The sequence below is a fragment of the Aedes albopictus genome, chromosome 3 (assembly GCF_035046485.1).
Source record: "Aedes albopictus strain Foshan chromosome 3, AalbF5, whole genome shotgun sequence".
In the NCBI taxonomy this organism is placed as follows: Eukaryota; Metazoa; Arthropoda; class Insecta; order Diptera; family Culicidae; genus Aedes; species Aedes albopictus.
The window spans coordinates 81398470-81418937 of record NC_085138.1 but is presented as its reverse complement, the minus strand read 5'-3'; the positions used below and the strand labels follow the sequence as shown (position 1 = coordinate 81418937).

At 36.5% G+C, this 20468-nt stretch overlaps 1 protein-coding gene across 9 annotated transcripts in view; it reads right to left on the bottom strand.

The window, feature by feature from the left end:
- Window positions 1-20468, bottom strand: part of LOC109401980 (uncharacterized) — a 596458-nt gene that overhangs the window by 20402 nt on the left and 555588 nt on the right. For all 9 annotated transcript variants that reach the window (XM_062859577.1, XM_062859578.1, XM_062859583.1 and 6 more), the window contains 3 exons: window positions 7656-7767; window positions 7395-7587; window positions 7105-7313 (listed from right to left, as the gene is read on the bottom strand). In XM_062859577.1, coding sequence (XP_062715561.1) covers window positions 7105-7313; window positions 7395-7587; window positions 7656-7767 — 514 coding nt within the window. The remainder of the gene's footprint in view (window positions 1-7104; window positions 7314-7394; window positions 7588-7655; window positions 7768-20468) is intronic.

The window sequence follows — 20468 nt, the reverse complement described above, 5'->3', positions numbered from 1 at the left end:
ATTCCCCCGAGAGGGTAAACCGCAACGAAAAAGCGAATTCCCCCGAGAGGGTAAGCTAACGGTGAATTCCCCCGAGAGGGTAAATCGCAACGAAAAAGCGAATTCCCCCAAGAGGGTAAGCTAACGGTGAATTCCCCCGAGAGGGTAAACCGCAACGAAGAAGCGAATTCCCCCGAGAGGGTAAGCTAACGGCGAATTCCCCCGAGAGGGTAAACCGCAACGAAAAAGCGAATTCCCCCGAGAGGGTAAGCTAACGGTGAATTCCCCCGAGAGGGTAAACCGCAACGAAAAAGCGAATTCGCCCGAGAGGGTAAGCTAACGGTGAATTCCCCCGAGAGGGTAAACCGCAACGTAAAAGCGAATTCGCCCGAGAGGGTAAGCTAACGGTGAATTCCCCCGAGAGGGTAAACCGCAACGTAAAAGGCAAATTCTCCCGAGAGGGTAAGCTAACGGTGAATTCCCCCGAGAGGGTAAACCGCAACGAAAAAGCGAATTCCCCCGAGAGGGTAAGCTAACAAAGAATTCCTCCGAGAGGGTAAACCGCAACGTAAAAGCAAATTCCCCCGAGAGGGTATGCTAAAGGTGAGTTTCCCCGGGAGGGTAAACCACAACGAAAAAGTGCATTTCCCCGAGAGGTAAAGCTGTAACGAGAAGGCAAAATCCCCCAAGAGGGTGAGCTATTGGCGAAGAGGTGAGAGATGATAGCTGTGTGAGAATTCTGAGATACAAGAGAAAAGAGATGAGACAGGATTAGATATGAGATATGGTGATGATGATGATGAGAGATGAAAGATGGGAGACGATGAATAAGAGATAAGAGATGAGATATAAGTATGACAGTTGAGAGGTGAGAGTTGAGAGATGAGAGATAAGAGATCGGATATGGGATATGATGATGATGAGAAAGATGATGATGATGAAGAAGATGATGATGATGATGATGAGAGATCAGATATGAGAAATAAGATAGGAATTGATGAGAGATAAGAGGCAAAAGATAAAAGATAAAAGATGAGAGTTGAGATGTGGATATTAGAAATGAGAGATTAGGGATGAGCCATGAGAGATATGAGATGAAACATAAGAGATGAGTGATAAGTAGTGAGAGACAATAGATGATAAATGATGTGAAATGAGAGATGATGATGATAAGATGAGAGTAGAGAGTTGAGAGATGAGATATGGTGAGAGATGAGCGAAGGTGATGATGATGATGATGAAGATGATGAGAGATAAGATGAGAGTTGAAAGATGGGAGATGAGACATGAGAAATGAAAGATGAGAGATGAGAGAAAAAGATGAGAGATGATGATTAGTGGTGCGAGATAATGATGATATTGGAGAGGGATGATAATGTCAAATTTGAAGTGGGAGACGAAAGATGAGAGATGAAAGATAATAGATAGGAGATGCGATGTGAGAGATTAAAGATGAGAGATAAGGTGAAAGTTAAGAATTCATAGATGCGATGACAGATAAGAGGTAATAATGAGAGATGATAGATAATAGATGAGATGAAGGATGAGAGTGGGCTGATGAGAGGTGAGAGAATAGAGTTGATGATGATTAAAGATAAGATTATAGATAACAGATGAGTAATAAGAGGTGAGAGATGATGAGAAGAGAAATGATGACATATGAGAAGTGAGAGATGATAATGATGATGAGAAACAATAGATGAGAGTTGAAAGATGAGAGATGGGAAATGAAAGATGAAATGTTAGAGATTAGAACAGAGAGATCAGAGGTGATTGATGACAAAAAAAAATATGTGATGATGTGAAATTGGAGATGATGATGATAATGAGATAAAAGCAGAGAGATTAGATGTGGGAAATGAGAGATGAGAAATTAGAAATGAGCTAAGTTGATTATGGTGATGATGGTTCATCATGAGATACGATGAGAAATTAAAGATGGGAGTTGAAAGATGTGAGATGAGATATGTTTGATGAGAGATGAGGGATGAAAGTTGAGAGATGAGAGATGAAAGTTGAGAGATGAGAGGTGAGAGAGATGAGAAATGAGATGAAAGATGAAAGATGATGATTAGAGCTGGGAGGTTATGACTATGATGAGGAAGATGAAGGCTGATGATAATGTGAGATAAGAGATTAGAAATAAGAGATTAGAGACGAGAGATTAGAGACGAGAGATGAGGAGTGTTGATGATGATGATGATGATGACGATGGGAGATGAAGGATGAGAGTTGCAGATATGAGAGCTATGAGAGATTAAAGAGATGGTAGACGAGAGATGAGAAGTGAGAAATGAGAGATAAGAGTATGAGACAGCTGAGAGGTGAGAAATGAGAGATTGGAGATATATGGAGAGATATGATTAAAGATGTAATAAGAGATGAAATATAAAAGGTGAGAGATGAGATATGCGATATCATAGATGAGAGATGATAATGATGAAATGAAAAAGGATGATAATGATTATGAGATAGGAGAGGTAAGAGATGACAAATGAGAAATGAGAGATGAGAGATGAAAGATAATAGATAGGAGATGCGATGTGAGAGATTAAAGATGAGAGATAAGAGATAAGGAACGAGACAGGCGAGATGAGAGATAAGGTGAAAGATAAGAATTTATAGATGCGATGACAGATAAGAGGTAATAATGAGAGATGATAGATAATAGATGAGATGAAGGATGAGAGAGGGCTGATGAGAGGTGAGAGAATAGAGTTGATGATGATTAAAGATGAGATGATAGATAAAAGATGAGTAATAAGAGGTGAGAGATGATGATAAGAGAAATGATGACATATGAGAGGTGAGAGATTATAATGATGATGAGAGACGATAGATGAGAGTTGAAAGATGAGAGATGGGAAATGAAAGATGAAATGTTAGAGATTAAAACAGAGAGATCAGAGGTGATTGATGACAAAAAAAGATGTGATGATGTGAAATTGGAGATGTTAGTCTAGTGGTTAAGGCTATGGATCGCCAATCCGGAGACGGCGGGTTCGATTCCCGTTCCGGTCGGGAAAATTTCTCGACTCCCTGGGCATAGTGTATCATTGTACTTGCCTCACAATATACAAATTCATGCAATGGCAGGCAAAGAAAGCCCTTCAATTAATGACTATGGAAGTGCTATGATGATGAAAGATGAAGGCTGATGATAATGTGAGATAAGAGATTAGAAATGTGAGATTAGAGACGAGAGATGAGGGGTGATGATGATGATGATGATGATGACGATGGGAGATGAAGGATGAGAGTTGCAGATATGAGAGATTAAAGAGATGGTAGACGAGAGATGAGAAGTGAGAAATGAGAGATAAGAGTATGAGACAGCTGAGAGGTGAGAGATGAGAGATTGGAGATATATGGAGAGATATGAAGAAATATGTAATAAGAGATGAAAGATAAAAGGTGAGAGATGAGATATGCGATATCATAGATGAGAGATGATAATGATGAAATGAAAAAGGATGATAATGATTATGAGATAGGAGAGGTAAAAGATGACAAATGAGAAATGAGAGGTGAGAGATAAGAAATGATAATGATGATGAGAGAAGATAGATGAGAGTTTAAAGATGAAAAGAGATGAGAGATGAGAGACAATAGATGACAGATAATGTGAATTGAGAGATGATGATAAGATGAGAGTAGAGAGACGAGAGATGATGTTGATGATGATGGTTATAATTAAGATGATGAAAATGAGAAATGAGATTACAGATAAGAGAAGAGAGTTGATGATGAGAGATGAGAGGTAATGAAGATGATGATGATGATGATGATGATTAAATGAGACCTAGAATGAGACATGATAATTATGAGAGATGACAGATAATAGATGAATGATGATAGATAAGAGATGAGAGATGAAATATGTGAGACGTTAGATGAAAGATGAAATATGTGAGATGAAATATGAGAAATGAGAGGTGAGAGATAAGAGATGAGAGATGAGAGAGGAAATATTCGATGAGAGATTTGAGATAAGTGATAAGATATGATGTGAAACGAGAAATGATGATGATAAGATGAGATATGAGAAATGATATATGTAAGATGAGAGATAAGAAATAAGAGATGAGAGATGAGGGATTATAATAATAAGAAATAAGAGATGATAGATGTTGTTGATGATGATGATAATGATGATGAGGGTTAAGAGATGAAAGATGAGAGATGAGTATCATGATAATAGATGATGATAGTGACGACGAATTTTGAGTTTGACAATGTCTTAAGAAAGTTTCAACTGAACTGAAAAACTTACCGAAAAAATTTGGTGATATAGTAAACAAAAATGTTTATAATCAGCTGCAATATAATGTAAAAGGGGAATAAAGAAATACCATACTCAAAAGTAAATAATAATCAAAATATATTAACTATCAGTTGTTCAGTAATTCAGCGTTACCAGGAAAATTGGGTTTCCCAAACTATATGAGAGTAGGACAGAGGGAGAATGTAGGGAATGAGAGGCGTACAAAGAAATATAATATGAACACGAAGTAGGGCATATATCAATGGAAGCCATGCCGAGCGGCACCAAAACAAAGCAAGCGGGAAAAGAGCAACGTTAAATCAGTCTTGTAAAATATTTCGCACGAGTAGGTTGCATCGTTTGCATCCTTCCTCGATTGTGAAGAGTTTCGGCCGGTTGAATTGATTGACCCGGACTGCCACAGTGTCCGTCCGGACACGACACATATATGCCAGAAGTTCAATCAAAAATAAATCTACTAATGTCGCCACAAGTTTCTACTAGTAAATTCTTGTCTGTCGTATATGGCAAATGTGGTGGATCGTTCAATTTACTTCTATTAGTTATTATTTCTGAACCTGGATTTTTTTTCTCAGACCTGGAAAAAACCTGGAAAAATCAGAGAATTTTGTTTTCGTAAACGAGTAGACACCCTGGTTTTCATGAGGACTCCTGGAGTTTGTAATATCTGTAAATTAATCTTGTAGTTCTGGTGCAGGCCTAATACTGAAGCGATAAAAATGTTAGAAGAAAGTGATTGCAGTTCGCAACAATCATTGAGCAAATTTAAAATAATTGGCTTAATCACCTCAACGGCTGTCGATCACAGGTCACAGGTAACACATGGGACTACTCTTAGTAAAATACACAACGCTTGAAAGAATCCTGGGACAATCCCCAAAAATATCTCAAGAGGAGTCTCTGAGAGAATCCTGGAGGAATTCCTGAAAAATCCCGGATGGCATCGCAAGGATTCCCGAGAGGAATTCATGATGGAATCTCAAAAGGGTTCTTGGAGAAATCATCGAAAGAATTTCTTACAAGGAAGAGGATTTCCTGAAAAATCCCTGAAAGAATCCTGGACGAAATCTCCAATGGATTTCTGGGAAGAATCAACGAAGAAGGAATATCTAAAAGAATACCAGAAGGAATCCGATGAGAAATCAATGAAGGGATCGCAGGAGAAATCCCTTGAAGAATCCTTGGAAGAATCTCAAAAAGAAGAAAGGAGTAATCCCTGAAGAAATGCCGAGAAGAAAATGATTAACGAAAAGATGAAATGATAAAAAAAAATCTTGGGCGGACTCAATGAAGAGAGGGAACCTGGGAAAAATCAATGAAGTAATCCCGTAAAGAATTGCCATCGGAAGTCCAGAAACAATTCCTAGCGAAATCCTTGACAGCATAATCCTGGAGTTATCACTGAAGGAATTTCCGGGAACCCCTAAAGAAACCGCGAGAAGGATCAATAAATTAACCCAGGAAAGAATCCCTGAAGGAATCCCGGAAAATGCCGAAAGAAATCCATAAGAGAATCTCGGGCGAAATCAATGAGGAAATCCCAGCAGGCATCTTTGAAGAAATTCAGGAGAAATTTCTAATCATCAGGAAATCAGGAGAAATACCTAACGAAATCCCGGGAAAATTACCAAAGGAATTAAATGAGAAATCAATGAAGGAATCCTGGAAGAAATCCTTTAATTCCTCCTGGATGTTATTAAATGATTCTTGGGAGGAATACCTGAAAAAAATCCGGAAGGAGTCCCGGGAGATATCTATAGAGGAATCCATGGAGATATCAATGATGGAAAGTTGGAAGGAATCCCGGGATAAATCTCTAGAGAAAACGCCGAAAGAATCCTGAAATGATAAAAATCCAGAAAGAATCGTTGTTGAGTGTTTCTGTTTTTGTTTTGCTTCTTACTCACGAAGCAGGCGGGTGCGAATAAACTCACACACTGTTTACTCTCGGAATCGTGAGTAAGCCTTGTGTTGGCTTTACACTCGCGAATTGCTTCATGATGAGAGTAATTCCATCACTGATCCTTGGAGAAAACCATAGTGAATTATCAGGAGGAAAAGCTGAATATTTTTATAAATAAATCCCTGCGGGAGGCTTTTTATGCAGGCCAAGATATCCGCAATATAGATTACATCAAGTGCATTAATTTTGAACTGGAAAACTTTTCGCCTCATGGCTTTTTTTTTAATTCCTAATTTATAGCATTATTCTTCCGAACGCGTTGTAAATTTATAAAATGTTCCCAATAGTCAACTTATTGTTGAAGTTCATGAAAAGTTTTTTTTAATATCAGTTAGGCTAGGTATATCTTTATGACTGCCAATTTATTGCCCTTTACCGGCTATACCAGTCGGCTGGAATATCTGAAATAAATCAAATCAATATTCAAAGACAAGGTGTGTGCTTAATTGACAAATTAGGAGATAAATTTGCGAAAAAAAATCACTTATTTTGGTTGGATTCAAACCGACGACTTCTTATCGCTAGTCCGACGCTCAAATCAATTAAACCACAGAACAAGCTGCAGACTAAAAGTCAAACTGAGTTCCACAGAATCCTAACGTGTTGTATGGCATAGTTGGTTAAAGCGCCGGACTAGCGATGCGGAGTCGTGAGTTGGATCCCTATCATAATTAATGATATCTTTTTCCCAAATTCATCTTTCAATTTGTAATTTAAGCATACACTGTGTCTCCGATTTTTTTGGGAACTCTTCGAACATGTTGTTTTATACCTAGGAATCAACTCGCCTTGTTTTTCTTAAAATTTATCCAAAACTCACAACGTTGAAACCGTTGAAACGATTTATGTTCTGTGCCACAAAAAAAATCAAACTCACCAGAATGAAGGTGTGCAAAAAGTGGCTCTTGATGCACGCCGGACTGAAGGCGGTGTTGTCCGCCTCAAGGAACACCACGCACACGATGTCGTTGCCGATGTGGCGCTTCCGCTGCAGCTTCTGGGGATCGTGCCGCTCGTACGGCAGTTGCGTAGAAACGTGAAACATAATCTCTATCGAACGCCAGTTTGTATAAACGGAGTAAAGTCCTGCTCGGTCGGAAGATTTAAGAGAATAACAGTTAGTCACCACTATAGAATGGCTCAGGAATAAGTTAGATTCAGACGAACCTGTTAAATCGTGAACAGTGTCAAGGCCGCCTTTGTATTTATCAAAACCACGTAATCTAACTTTATCACCTAGTAGCTGTAAAAATTCCTCAAATAACGGTGAATTTTCATTATTGTCTAAAATTTGTTCTTCGGTATATTGACCCTCCTTCACGTAGATCACGCCCACCTTCAGCTCAGATTTTATGAAAACCTGCGAATGGAGATATTTGGAAGTCGTTAGCCTTTGGTGCTGCGGTGGATATCCAGATAGTGTCTTACCTGATCCAGTTTCAGAAGCTCTTCCGGTGTGTCTGGCAATTGTCCTAGCGTCAGAGGTGGATTTAAGTTTACTTCTTTACCTAACGATCTAACTACTTCTTCTCTATTATACCTGTGGGGATGAAGCAAAAAAAAAAATAGATTGAATCCCAACGGGTCGCACTATTTTACAAATCTTTATGGCCATCAGTTCCCTAATCATTTAGATACAGAATTCTTAAAAACTATTACAGACATTTTGCATAACGCCACCCTTATAGAATATTATGTTCATGTTTGTACTAAGAGAGCATTGGAAAAGTAAAGTCTGACGATCAATTCAAATTTATCAGAAAGCCTGAAAAGTTTACATAGGAAAGTGATTCAAAATCAATAATTTGCGCATGCCGCAGTTTATTGAGCTTCTTAGATATCAAAAGTTTGGGGCCGCCCCATACTATTTCCTAAGGCCCCAAATTTCGTGCTCATAATCGTTTTAAAAATACATACATTTTTTTAGTGTATTCGAAAATGTTTTTTGGTTTATTAGAGTCCCTCTTATAAAAGTATCACTCATATAATAAATCCTCCAGAAAATGTCATAGGAATTAGTTTTTTTTTTCATAAGTGAAAAAATCGTGTCTTGTTCATGGTCTTATTGTTGTTGCTTTTACAAAGTTTTGCTTTTGTTGCAGGGTGGCCACAGACCGGGAAATTCGGGAAATGCGGGAAAAAGTCGGGAATTTAAATTCATCGGGAAATATGTGGGAATAAGTCGGGAATTTAGTATATGATCGGGAATTTTTTAATTGATGTGTGACGCCTTCAGAATGTAAACCACTGGATTAAGCACTTACTCACTTCAAATTCAGATTTTTACACAATTTCACAATTATTCCATACTTAGATCCTCCTGTAAATCTTCACGCACAACTTTGAAAATCCAAACATTGGTTTCTGAATTACGAGTGATTTCTTTTTCGATAGAGATTGTCCGGATTACATCTTTTTATTGTCTGGATGCTCAAGTCAACAGTTAGATTTTAAATTTAGGCGCAAATAGGGTATTGGTTTTCCCTTATTAAGCATGTGGCTCCCGTTTTCATCCTACTAAAAACAATAGAATGAAGCGTTGTTTGTTTTGTTTCTTATTTTAGTATTTTTTATTAGGAGTGAGCACGCATGAAACCAAAAAGAACGGAATCAATCGGTGCCGTAATCACTTGTTTTCGAATAGGATGAACATAGGAGCGTGAGATTAATGATGGCACTCGTACCCTATATTATAAATTAAAACTTGGACAAATTACGATTTGAACTGACGAGTTCAAAATTTTGCCGAAAAGCGTAAAAAATATCACATAAAATAAAGAGTTTTGGTGGAAAACCTTTCTGAATGATATTTATCAGTAGAAAGCTTTAAAAAATAGAAAATGTTTAGGTAGTCACTGAGGCAATCAAAGCTTAATAATATTGTTAGCCAGAAGACATCGAGAACATTCATTCAAGGAAAAAAAACTTTTATTTTTACTAGAAGTGTCTATGAATTCTACAAGGATTTTTCCAGAAATAAATTCAGAGATTTTTCGCAGAATATTTCACAACGCAATTTGTCGAGAAATTCTGTTCGAATATTATCAACGCCTTACATAGACTTGTTGTTTACTGCCTTAAAAACTAAGGAAATCTGGAATTATCAAAGAAATTTATTTAGGTTAGAAAATACTGGATTTCTGGTTCAATCAGGGAATGTTTGTGAATGAGATATTTCATTGATAAATATGATTGGGATACATATGGGTTTCTTAATCCTTGGTTTGTACGTAATTTCTTGAAGTTTAAATCATATTTTCCTATTTCTGCTGTATCTGTATATTATTCCATAATTCATTTTTAAATATTTATCATAGTAACTACTAAGTGCAATAAATGATTATTCTCATAGATTATTTTCTATTGTTGTATATATAATGTAGTATTTTGGCGAACTTTGAAAAGGATTTTCTGACTGGAACATTAGAGAAATTTATTTCAGAGATTCCATCCAGATTGTTTATGTAGTTGTTCTAGGTGGTACAATTGGAGGATTTTTTTTTGCTGAAACATGAGTTCTGGGTCAAGTTTAATTAATGTTTTACACAAAGCTTTTTGAAATAATTCCTAAATTCGTTGATAAAGGAACGTTTAACGGTATTTCAAGCGAAAATTCGGAATAAGTTTGTAGAAAATCTCTAGCAATCACCGACGTCATAATATTGATTACCGTCAAATGGGGCAACGCTTTTTGACTTTGAAGCAATATCATTGAAAATCTAAACATTTCAAACATACTGTAAAAAAGCATCGTGTACACTAATTACCACTAGTAGAATACTATGCAGAACTTCATTTACCAAAATACGTTGCCACCTAAACAGGAGGCGTGAAATACATGCTTGTTGCAAGTTACCCCATCTGTGGGGTAACTTGCAACACATGACATGAAGCTAAGTTAGCTACCATTTAACTGCACTAACATTCTAGTTCTTGGTCATTTTATAAGTTTTTGATAAATAAAAGAAAATCGCGTTAAGTACTGTTCCTTTGAATTCCACTAAGAATTTGCATCCTTTGACAGATACGTATTTCGACCTCAACTGTAAGGTCGTCTTCAGTGTCTTGTACTTGACTCGAGTCGAGTCAAGTACAAGACACTGAAGACGACCTTACAGTTGAGGTCGAAATACGTATCTGTCAAAGGATGCAAATTCTTAGTGGAATTCAAAGGAACAGTACTTAACGCGATTTTCTTTTATTTACAGATATTCCCCTAACAAGCCCAGGTTAATCATCATCAAGTTTTTGATGTAATGCATGAAAAATGCTTTGAAAAGATGTACACTAACCAATTGATATATGATTTTTTATTAAAGGGTTTGTAGTTATCATAAGCGAGAGTATATCGTTTCACAACAGATCTTACGTTCCTCAAATATGAAACATTCATGGATCTTATGACTCAGTACTAGATACAAAATGTCAACAATGTTTAATGTAAATTTGTTGGAAAGGTAAAGTGAACCATCTTTAGGTTATTTTTAGTATGAAGTGGTGTTTGGCTACTTCAGCTAAAATAACATGATTTAAACACCCATTCAACTATTTACAAAGTTAAAAGCCGTCAATTTTGGCATTCTTTTGAAATAATTTACTTCATCTAGGTTCAGAATAGATGTTGGTGATTGTTTTAGATCGTTCATAAACTGAATTAAACTTTCATCAAGGTGAAACGTAAAAGAAGTTTTAAAATATGGAAGTCTTCAACAATGTTTGAAAGTCGCGTGCAGAAAAAATGGTAAAATTGAGTTGACTATTCTAAATGAACACGTCACGTAATTATTAAATGATTCATTTCGATTATTTCTATCCGAAATATCGTGAATGAAATTGAATCATAGATAGTTTTATTGATTTCAACTGTTGCAAGTTACCCATAGTAGTTGTCGAATATGATTATGATTTTTTACATTACTTAGTAGATAAGTTTATCAAACTTAAATCGTTCAGCTAAGCTTACTATGCGGTACCCTATCTGTAAGCAAGGTCATCAGACTTATCGCACTTACCATAGGAGAGAGGTAAAGCACGGTTTTCATACTTGTTTTTATAGCATAAAATGAGCAAACCGTTTTAACAGTGTAGCTGAACAATAAACAAAGAAACAAAACTATGTTTTTCACTAAAACGATCTTTGGTACACATAATTTTGTTATCCGAAATGGTGGAGCATACTAGCAAAGAATAAGAATATCAAGAAAGCCCACTCCGCTGATGCTCAGGGGGACACTACCGCAGCGCTATCTGCGGATGAAAGTTCAACCTTCATGCAGTAGTGTGCGTTACTGATTGTATGCGGATACCAAAACATACGCACACCACCTTCTCTTATGACAAATCACGAACACTGTTACATAGAGCTTCCACCTTGAAACGCTTAGAGAGCACCACTTGTCTTGTCGCTTGACGTTTACATAGAAAAAGACAAGAGAGGGCATTCTTTCTATTTTTATTCTTTGATACTAGCTTTCATTATTATGAAAAAATGGTTCATATTTAATGTATGTCATCGTGTTGCAAGTTACACCGCTGTTGCAAGTAACCCCGTTTGACGGTATATTGCATTAAGAATTCAGTAATATCGGAAGAGTTTCTGGCGATTTTATTTTTATGCAAAAATATGTAGCAGCTCTTAGATTTTATGACAAAATACTGGGTGGAAGTGTTTTCTGTGTAATTTTAAATAAAATTACTGGATAAATGTATACATTAATTTCTTAATATTATTATTGTAATTTATGACAAGAAAACGGAAGCGAAATTGTTTGTTGTAAACCAGAAAACTGGATTCTCTAGATTTTTATGGTTATCTTTTTATGGTATCTTCTTTAGTATTGACTGCAAAGTTTGAGGAAATACTCCAGAAATAATTCCTGGTGTATCCTATGGAAAACATAAAAAGCTTCTTGTAAGAATTCTGGAACAGAAATGAGAATCTTGTGTATTGCGAACTTTTAGAGCTATTCAAAGAAAGATAGCAGGATTTTCTGGCGATAATTGTTAGTAAAACTCTGACAGTCAAAAGACAAACGAACGCCGCATGTACTGGAAGAATTTTAAGTTTATTTCTTGTAGGCTTACGTGATATTTTTTTTTCTTTACTTTTGGTGGGAGGTTTAATGTTCTGAATGCTTTTCAATATTGGCTGTACAAGATTCAGTCAAAACTCCTAGAGGAATTCGACTAAAAAAATGGAAAAAAAAATCTTATTTACACGCCATTAATTATTTGAAGAGATCGTCTACTTCCCATCAGTTTTCACCAAAAATTACCAAAGAGTTTCCAAGTAAGTTTTTTCTTCTTTCTTTTCTTTTTCTTGGCATGACGTCCTCACTGGGACAAAGCCTGCTACTCAGCTTAGTGTTCTATGAGCATTTCCACAGTTATTAACTGAGAGCTTCCTCTGCCAATGACCATTTTACATGTGTATATCGTGTGGCAGGCACGAAGATACTCTATGCCCAAGGAAGTCAAGGAAATTTCCTTTACGAAAAGCTCCTGGACCGTCCGGGAATCGAACCCGTCATCCCCAGCATGGTCATGCTGGATACCCACGCCTTTACAGCTGTGGCTATATGGGCCACAGTTTTTAAAAAATAGAAATCCAAAATATTTTTGGATTTTTTCTTGAAATATCTAAAAACAGGCTAACAATTTACGTTAGAAATGTCAAAGTTTAATTTTAAAACTTTTGAGAAAAAATACATCTAAGGAATTCGTTGCTAATACTCTCATAATAATTTATTGTTTCATAAAATCATCAGTTCCTACAAAATTGGATTTTTTGCAGTAGTTTTGTAGAAGTATCTGAATGATTCAAGAAGCTCCAGCAGATTTTTTTTTCTGAGTTCTGCATTATAAAGCAACTTCAGAAGACAGTCTAGAAATTCTCGAAGAGTGGAATTACCTACCATCTCCAGGAGGTCTCGAAAAAAAACTTGCGAAAAAACCTTTATATACAAATGATTAACTTATATATATTTTTTTGTAGTTTTTGTATTTTTTTTTTAATCTAGAAGTTTGTATATAAACCTGTAAATATTACGGAATTGAATAGACTTCCTGATTTGTTATCAGCAGAGCTGTTGAAACTCGAGTGTTCAGTATTTTTGCAACAGGAAATTTGTCAGTAAATTCCTCGAAGAATTTCACCACAAAACATTCCAATAATTCTCTTGAAACAACCTATAGAAATTATACCACAATTACCTAAACAATTTCGTCATTCACCTTTTCAGAACTCCCGGGATAGCGTAAAAATCTCTAAAAGGAATCAGAGAGTATCTCATTTGTCCGACTATATTTTTATTAGAACTTCATCAAGCATTTTTTAAGAAGTTCACAAAAAAAATTCTTTTGAGAAACTTCAAACATGGGCTTACGTTACAAGACCTCTAGATTAAAAATTAAATCAAGAATTTGCGGCATGTAAATTTGTTGTGATATGTTTTAACGTATCCAAAAAAAAGTATATCTGTCCTAGTATCACAATGATACTGTAAATACTTATTCCACTAAGTTTCACACATCCACTTCGATTCTTGCACGATTTACAAGCTCCACAGGTATGTAAGGAGTGTATCGTAAAGTAGTTGAAAATGTTTAAAATAGCCTCAAAAATAGTTTAATACAACTTTTAAGTAATTTTATTTTTGGAGATACTGTATAAATCCTTGAAAAAAGAAATGGCTTTTATGATTTTCTAAAAATGTTCTACTAACTGGGTTTTTAACCTAGATTACTGAACGCATGTTTTGAAATTTTTGCACACCTTCTAAAAAATTGAAATTGCGAAAAAAGTTCGATAATGTTCGAAAATTGTTAACTTTTTTGTGCAAACATAATGAGCTCCAGAATCCTCATGATACAGGCAAATTATTTTTTTCAAGAAAAATCTTCACTGCATTTAAGCGCAATTCTTTAAAATGAAAAAAGGCCATTTTTGAGGAACCCCTTTTTTCTATGCTCCTTCAAATCATGTTTACGCAAATAAAAAATACATTAAATGAAAAATTCGCATTTTTTAAATAGGGTATGTTTTTTAATTTATGGACGAGTAAGTTAGAGCAAAAAATATAATTTTATAACCTTTTTAGATATTAAAAGCAGAACTTCAAAGTTTGACCAAAAATTATACGTTTTTTGGAGTGGACCATTTTGTAGATATAGGAGATTTTTCTATCGATAATATGAATTTTAAAAGTCGGTGTTGCATGATATGTTATGTGTACATAACTGTTAACAAGCATCAATATTTTCCAGATTTCTTATCGTACAAATTTTACTCGCTACAGATTTTTGAAATGTTGAAAAATCTTAACAAAATTGCATTTTGTGCAGATTTTTATTTTGTGAGGTGTATTCATTTAACCATATTTTCAATAATACTAAACCTTTTCCAAATTTTTCCAAGGTATTCTAAACTTAACTATATTGCGAAGATTTCATAGAAGAACCGAAATGAAAAGACCAACCCAGCTTCGAGATAGAGCATTCTGAACATTTTCAACTACTTTCCGATACACTCCTTAGAAAAAAGTCGGGAAAATTTTAAATCAATGCGGGAAAAAGTCGGGAAAAATGCGGAAATTTCACTTTTGATTTTTTGTGGCCACCCTGTTGTTGCAAAGTTGCTCACATCATGCATGCTCCGTAACGAATGCTCGGAATCAGCTTAAATTTTTACTTTAACTCGCTAACATTTTATATACCAGGGCGGAATAAATTGGCACGCCTACTACATTTTTGAGGTTAGGTTTAGTGGTGTAATTAAGACTGTTGGAGTTAGTCTTTGATGTTACTGCGTTACACGATCATTTTCCGCTTTGAAGTTCGATTGGCGGAGCAACGGAACAAAACTTGTGTATATTGTCGCCGCAGAATATTCTGAACATCGGCATGGAGAGCTCTATCTGTAGCCCGCAGGGCTTTTGCTTCTTATTCTTTTTCTTCTTGACGTAACGCCCCCACTGGGACACAGTCTGCTTTTAGTGAAAATTCTACCAAGAATCAGCGTTTTTTTTCGGGGATTTCTATTAATTTCCCTCGTGTCTTTTTTCGGAGATGTCTCCAGAAATACCTTCGAGGATTCCTGCAGGAATTTCTAAGGACTGTTCAATTTTTAAAAAGGACAACTTGCTTGTGCGATATCTTTTTTATTTTTCAATAAAATCATTATCAGTTTTTTGCATAACTTTCTATAGCTCTTCTCAAATGTAGGAAAAATATAACATTAAGCAAAATATTCTTTATTGTGTAACTGAAACGGTTTTCGTAAAGCATCAATAAAAACCCATTTCTTAAAATTCGACATAACTTTCCACATACCTAACATGCCCATTTTCATGAAGTTTTTAATGTATTGGAATCTTATACTATTTTACTAAAGGTAAAGCTCAATAGTTGGTCAGCAATAATGCACCAAGCAGCCTCCAGCTTGATATAGTGAGTTGACTTGTTTTCATAGAAATTATTAAAATATATTTATTCAAGTGCTGTGTTGCAATAGCACAACGGAATCGTCCGAAAATTTGTCCAGAATAGTAGAATATTGCTTTCTGAATGATATAGAAGAAAAAATACTTTTAATTGCATTCTTCATCAAAAATTTAATCCATAAAGATGGTCATAGTAAAAAAATTCATATTTTTTGCTTCATTGATGCAGATTTTCCGACTCTAGCGAAACTTGTTATTATTTATTTTCAACAAAGTTGGTCACATGTAATTGAACAACTTATTTAATAATAATCGGATGTAAAGTTTTTATTTCCACCATCATTGTTATGCAAAATTTGCATTAGGTTGCATTGTTATTTGGAACAACCTTCAAAGAACGAAACTGTTTGGATTACTGTACCTGTAATGGCGTACAGTAACCAAACCAGCAATGCAATTAAGGAGCAGTTTTCTGCATTCAAAACCACATTATTCCTACTTTCGACTGGATGCATACAAAAATTGTTTATTTAATATTTTCATGTCCTTTTTGCTTTAAAATTGAATTTTAATTAAAAAAATCGAATTTCACTTGAGACTTCAACATCTCAACAACAAACTTTCCAATTGATTTTAAATTTCGCAGAATGTTTATTACTCATGCTGCTGCAGCATGGCACACACTTTTCTGATATTTAAAACGATATACCATATGTGAACAGTAATTTTATACATATTTTCCATTTTCAACAATCGAAAAAGCCACCTCATTTAGCACCTGGCCGATTTTCTATAAAATAAAACTATTTTTATTTGATTCAAAAATTATTATTATAATGAATGATGATATACTGAACAACGAAGTAAGGGTGGTTAAATTTGAACTACTCGTTTTGTTTTTATAGCCTTGTAAAGTTGTCCGTTTTATAAATTGAACAGTCCTTACAGGGTTTCTTCCAGGAATTCCCTCAAAAACTCCAGAAATTTTCTCGTGGATTTCTCCAAGAACACCTTCGGGAATTTCTTCGTGGATTACTCCAAGTTTTTTTTTGAATTCTTCGGGATTCCTTCACAAATTCCTGTAACAATTCTTCCGGGATTTTTTTTCGGGAATTGCTTCAGCATTGCCTCCAGCAATTCCTTCGCGGGTGCTACATGGGATTTTTAGAAGATTTTCTCAGGGCTTTGTTTTTGTTTTTTTTTTATCTGTGAGTTATCTCCGAGGATCTCCAGGAAAAGCTTCGAGAATTTCTCCAAAGTTTTGTCAAAGATGCTTCAAGGAAATCGTTCGCGGATTCTTTAATGAATATCGTCGCACTTTTTTTCTAGGACTCGTTTCGGGGATTCCTCTAGTAACTCTTTCGAGGATACCTTCTTCAAGAATACTTTCAAGAATCCTTCAGCAATAGCTTCAGGGATACCTCCAGGAATTTCGTCGAGGATTCCTTCAGTATTGTTTTCATGGATTTTTCCAAAAACTTCATCGGAGATTTTTCCGGGAATTCCTTCGGTGGTTATTTTCATAATTCCTGCAATGTTTTCTCTATGACTTCTTTCGTTGTTTTTTTTTTCAGAAAGACCTACAGAAGTTCCTTCTCGGATTTCCTTCAAGAATTCCATCTGGGATATCTCCACGAATTCTTTTAGGTTTTTTTTCTGGAATTTCTCCACGTACATTTCGGATTTTGGGGATTCCTCTGAGATAAATGTTAGTTTTCCTCCGGGTACTCCTCCAGGAATTCATTCGGGGATTCCTCCAGGAACTCCTTCGACAAACATTTTAGCTGTACAAAAGTGGAACAAACCGCTCTCAAGCAAATTTTAGCTTATGAAACTGTTATTCAGCTAGTTCTGTTTCTTGGGCGGAGTTTCCTCCAGAAATTCCTTCAGCGATTCCTCCAAGAATTTATTTTGGGTTCTTCCAGAAACTTCTTTTGGGCAGGGATAGGGTGCGGGCCCATATAGCCGAGGCGGTAAACGCACGGGTATTCAGCATGACCATGCTGAGGGTGACGGGTTCGATTCCCGGTCGATCCAGGATCTTTTCGTAAAGGAAATTTCCTTGACTTCCTTGGACATAGAGTATCTTCGTGCCTGCCACACGATATACGCATGCAAAATGGTCATTGGCAGAGGAAGCTCTCAGTTAATAACTGTGGAAGTGCTCATAGACACTAAGCTGAGAAGCAGGCTTTGTCCCAATGAGGACGTTACGCCAAGAAGAGAGAGAGAGAGGGTGCGACTCAAAACTCTATGCGCGCCGCACACGCTGCTACGCGACAACACAACAAACCAGAAGGAGGCGAGTGCGTGCAATCGGTTGTGTGTTGCACGCTTACTTTGCCGGGCGCTGGAGGTCTCCTGTCTCTCGCGCTCTGTCGTATGCACTCTCTCGGTGCTTGTCTCTGTGCTTTGCACTTTGCTTGACACTACGCATGATTGGGGAAATTTTTTTTATCAAACACCCATCACTTGTAAGTCCTTGACAAGCCTAACAACTTTGCCGAAAACACAAACTCTCTTACTCATTTATTAGGTGATGTTTTCTGCTTGTTGACAAGCACAGTCACAAGCACGGTGCCTTACTCCTCACGCCGTAGAGCTGGTGCTGCGATTTGTCTCTCGCACAGTTACGAAAGCTCTCACCCATACGTCTCTGTCTCTCGGCAAAAACGGAAGTCAGCACTTGAGATTGTGTGAGCACAGGGTTTTTTTTCGCACCGCACTGTGCATGCCGCAAATCCCTGCTTCTGGGATTCCTCTTGGAGTTCCTTCAGAAATTCCTCCAGGGATTTCTTCAGGAATTCCTTCAGAGATTTTTCCTGGGATTCCTCCAAGAATTCCTTTGTTGATTTCTCTAGGAATTCCTATGCGCATTCCTCCAGGGATTTCACCCGGTACATTTGGGATTTCGGGGATTCCTCTGGGATAAATGTGAGATTTCCTCCAGGAATTCATTTAATGATTCCTCCAGGAACTGCTTCGGAGTTTCCTCCAGAAATTCCTTCGGGGATTCCTTTCCTTTAACGATTCCTCCAAAATTTCATTGGGGAATTCCTCCAGGAATTCTTTCTGGGATTCCTCCTGGAATTCCTTCAGGAATTTCTCCAGGGATTCCTCAAGGGATTTCAGGAATCCCTTCAGAGATTCTTTCTGGGATTTCTCCAGGAATTCCTTTGTTGATTTCTCTAGGAATTTCTTTGCACATTCCTCAAGGAATGCCTTTGAGGACTCTTGCAGGAATTCCTTTGGGGATTACTCCAGGAATTCATTACACGATTCCACCAGGAATGTCTTTTGGGATTCCTCCAGGAATTCATACGATAATTCCTCACTAGCGTGCGCAGGGTTCTTGCTTAGGGGGGGCACTATAATAATGGTGCAATATATGTATGATCATGGTGCAAAATAGAATGATGGTGTTACACGCAATATGAATTCCCAAAGTAGGGGTTTCAACATGTTGTGGTGCTAACATCGCCAAGTACTTCATATTGGGATTCTGGAGAAGGCTTCGGATGGTGATGATTTCAAGGCAATACGAAACTTTAATATGAAGTCATTATCTCGACTCTTATAAAATTTTATAAACGTATCAAATATAATGGAGAATATCTAGAAAATTATCAATTATAGAAAAAAAATATTGTCGTTGTGAAAGAATTTTTATCCTAGACAATTAGTGATGCTAGAATTGGAGAATGTCAGAACTCCTAGATAGAACATTTTGATCGGAATCCTTGTTGCAATCTACAGAGATTCCTTAAGTTTCTCCAAAGATTCGTGCATGAGTTCCTCCAAAAATTCCCCCAAAAAATCGTCCAATAATTCCTACAGAAATTCCTCCAGGAAGTCTCATATGTTTCTCCAGAAATTCCTCAAATAATTCTTCCAGGAATTCCTCCAATAAATACTCCAGGAATTCTTCCAAAATTACCTCCAAGAGTTCCTCCTGAAATTTCTTTTAGGAAAAATCCTCTGGAAATGTCTGCCATATTTCCTCCAGGGATTCCCTAGGAGTTGCTCCACGGAATCCCCCAGAAAAACCTAAAGGAATTTCTGAAGAATATCTTCCTGGAATTCCTCGAGAAATTCCTCCAGGAGTTCCTTCAGAAAATTATCCAGGAAATTCTCAACGAATTTCTTCAGGAATTCCTTCAGGGATTCATCCATGAAATATTTCAAAAAATCAAATAACGCCAGAAATTTCTACAGGAATTCATAAAAAAAAAAATCCTCGAAGAATTCCTCCAGGGATTTCTCCAGAATATCCTCTAGGAATTTCTGCCAGAATTTCTCCAGAGAATCCTAAAAGAATGTCTCTCGGAACTCTTCCAAAAATTTCGCCAGGAATCTCTACAGGAAATCCTCCACAGATTTCTCCAGTAATTTCTTCAGGATTTTTTTTAGGGATTCCTTCAGAGATTCAATAATGAATTTCTTCAGAAATTCCTCCAGATATTCCTTTAGGAATTCCTCGAGGGGTTCCTTCAGACATTTCTTTAGAAATTCCTCCAATATGCAACCAGTGATTTCTTTCAGGAATCCCTCCACAGATTCCTGCAGAAAATCCTAAAGGAATTTCTTCCAAAACTCTTCCAGGAATATCTCCAGGCAATCCTCCAGGAATTTCTTTAGGATTTTTTCCAGAAATTTCTTAAGGAATTTCTCCAGGGATTCATTACTGAATTTCTTCAGAAATTCCTCAGAAATTTCTTCCAGAAATTCCTCCAGGAATTCCTTCAGAAATTCCTCGAGTAGTTCTTTCAGACAGGAAGCCTCATATATTTCTCCAGAAGTT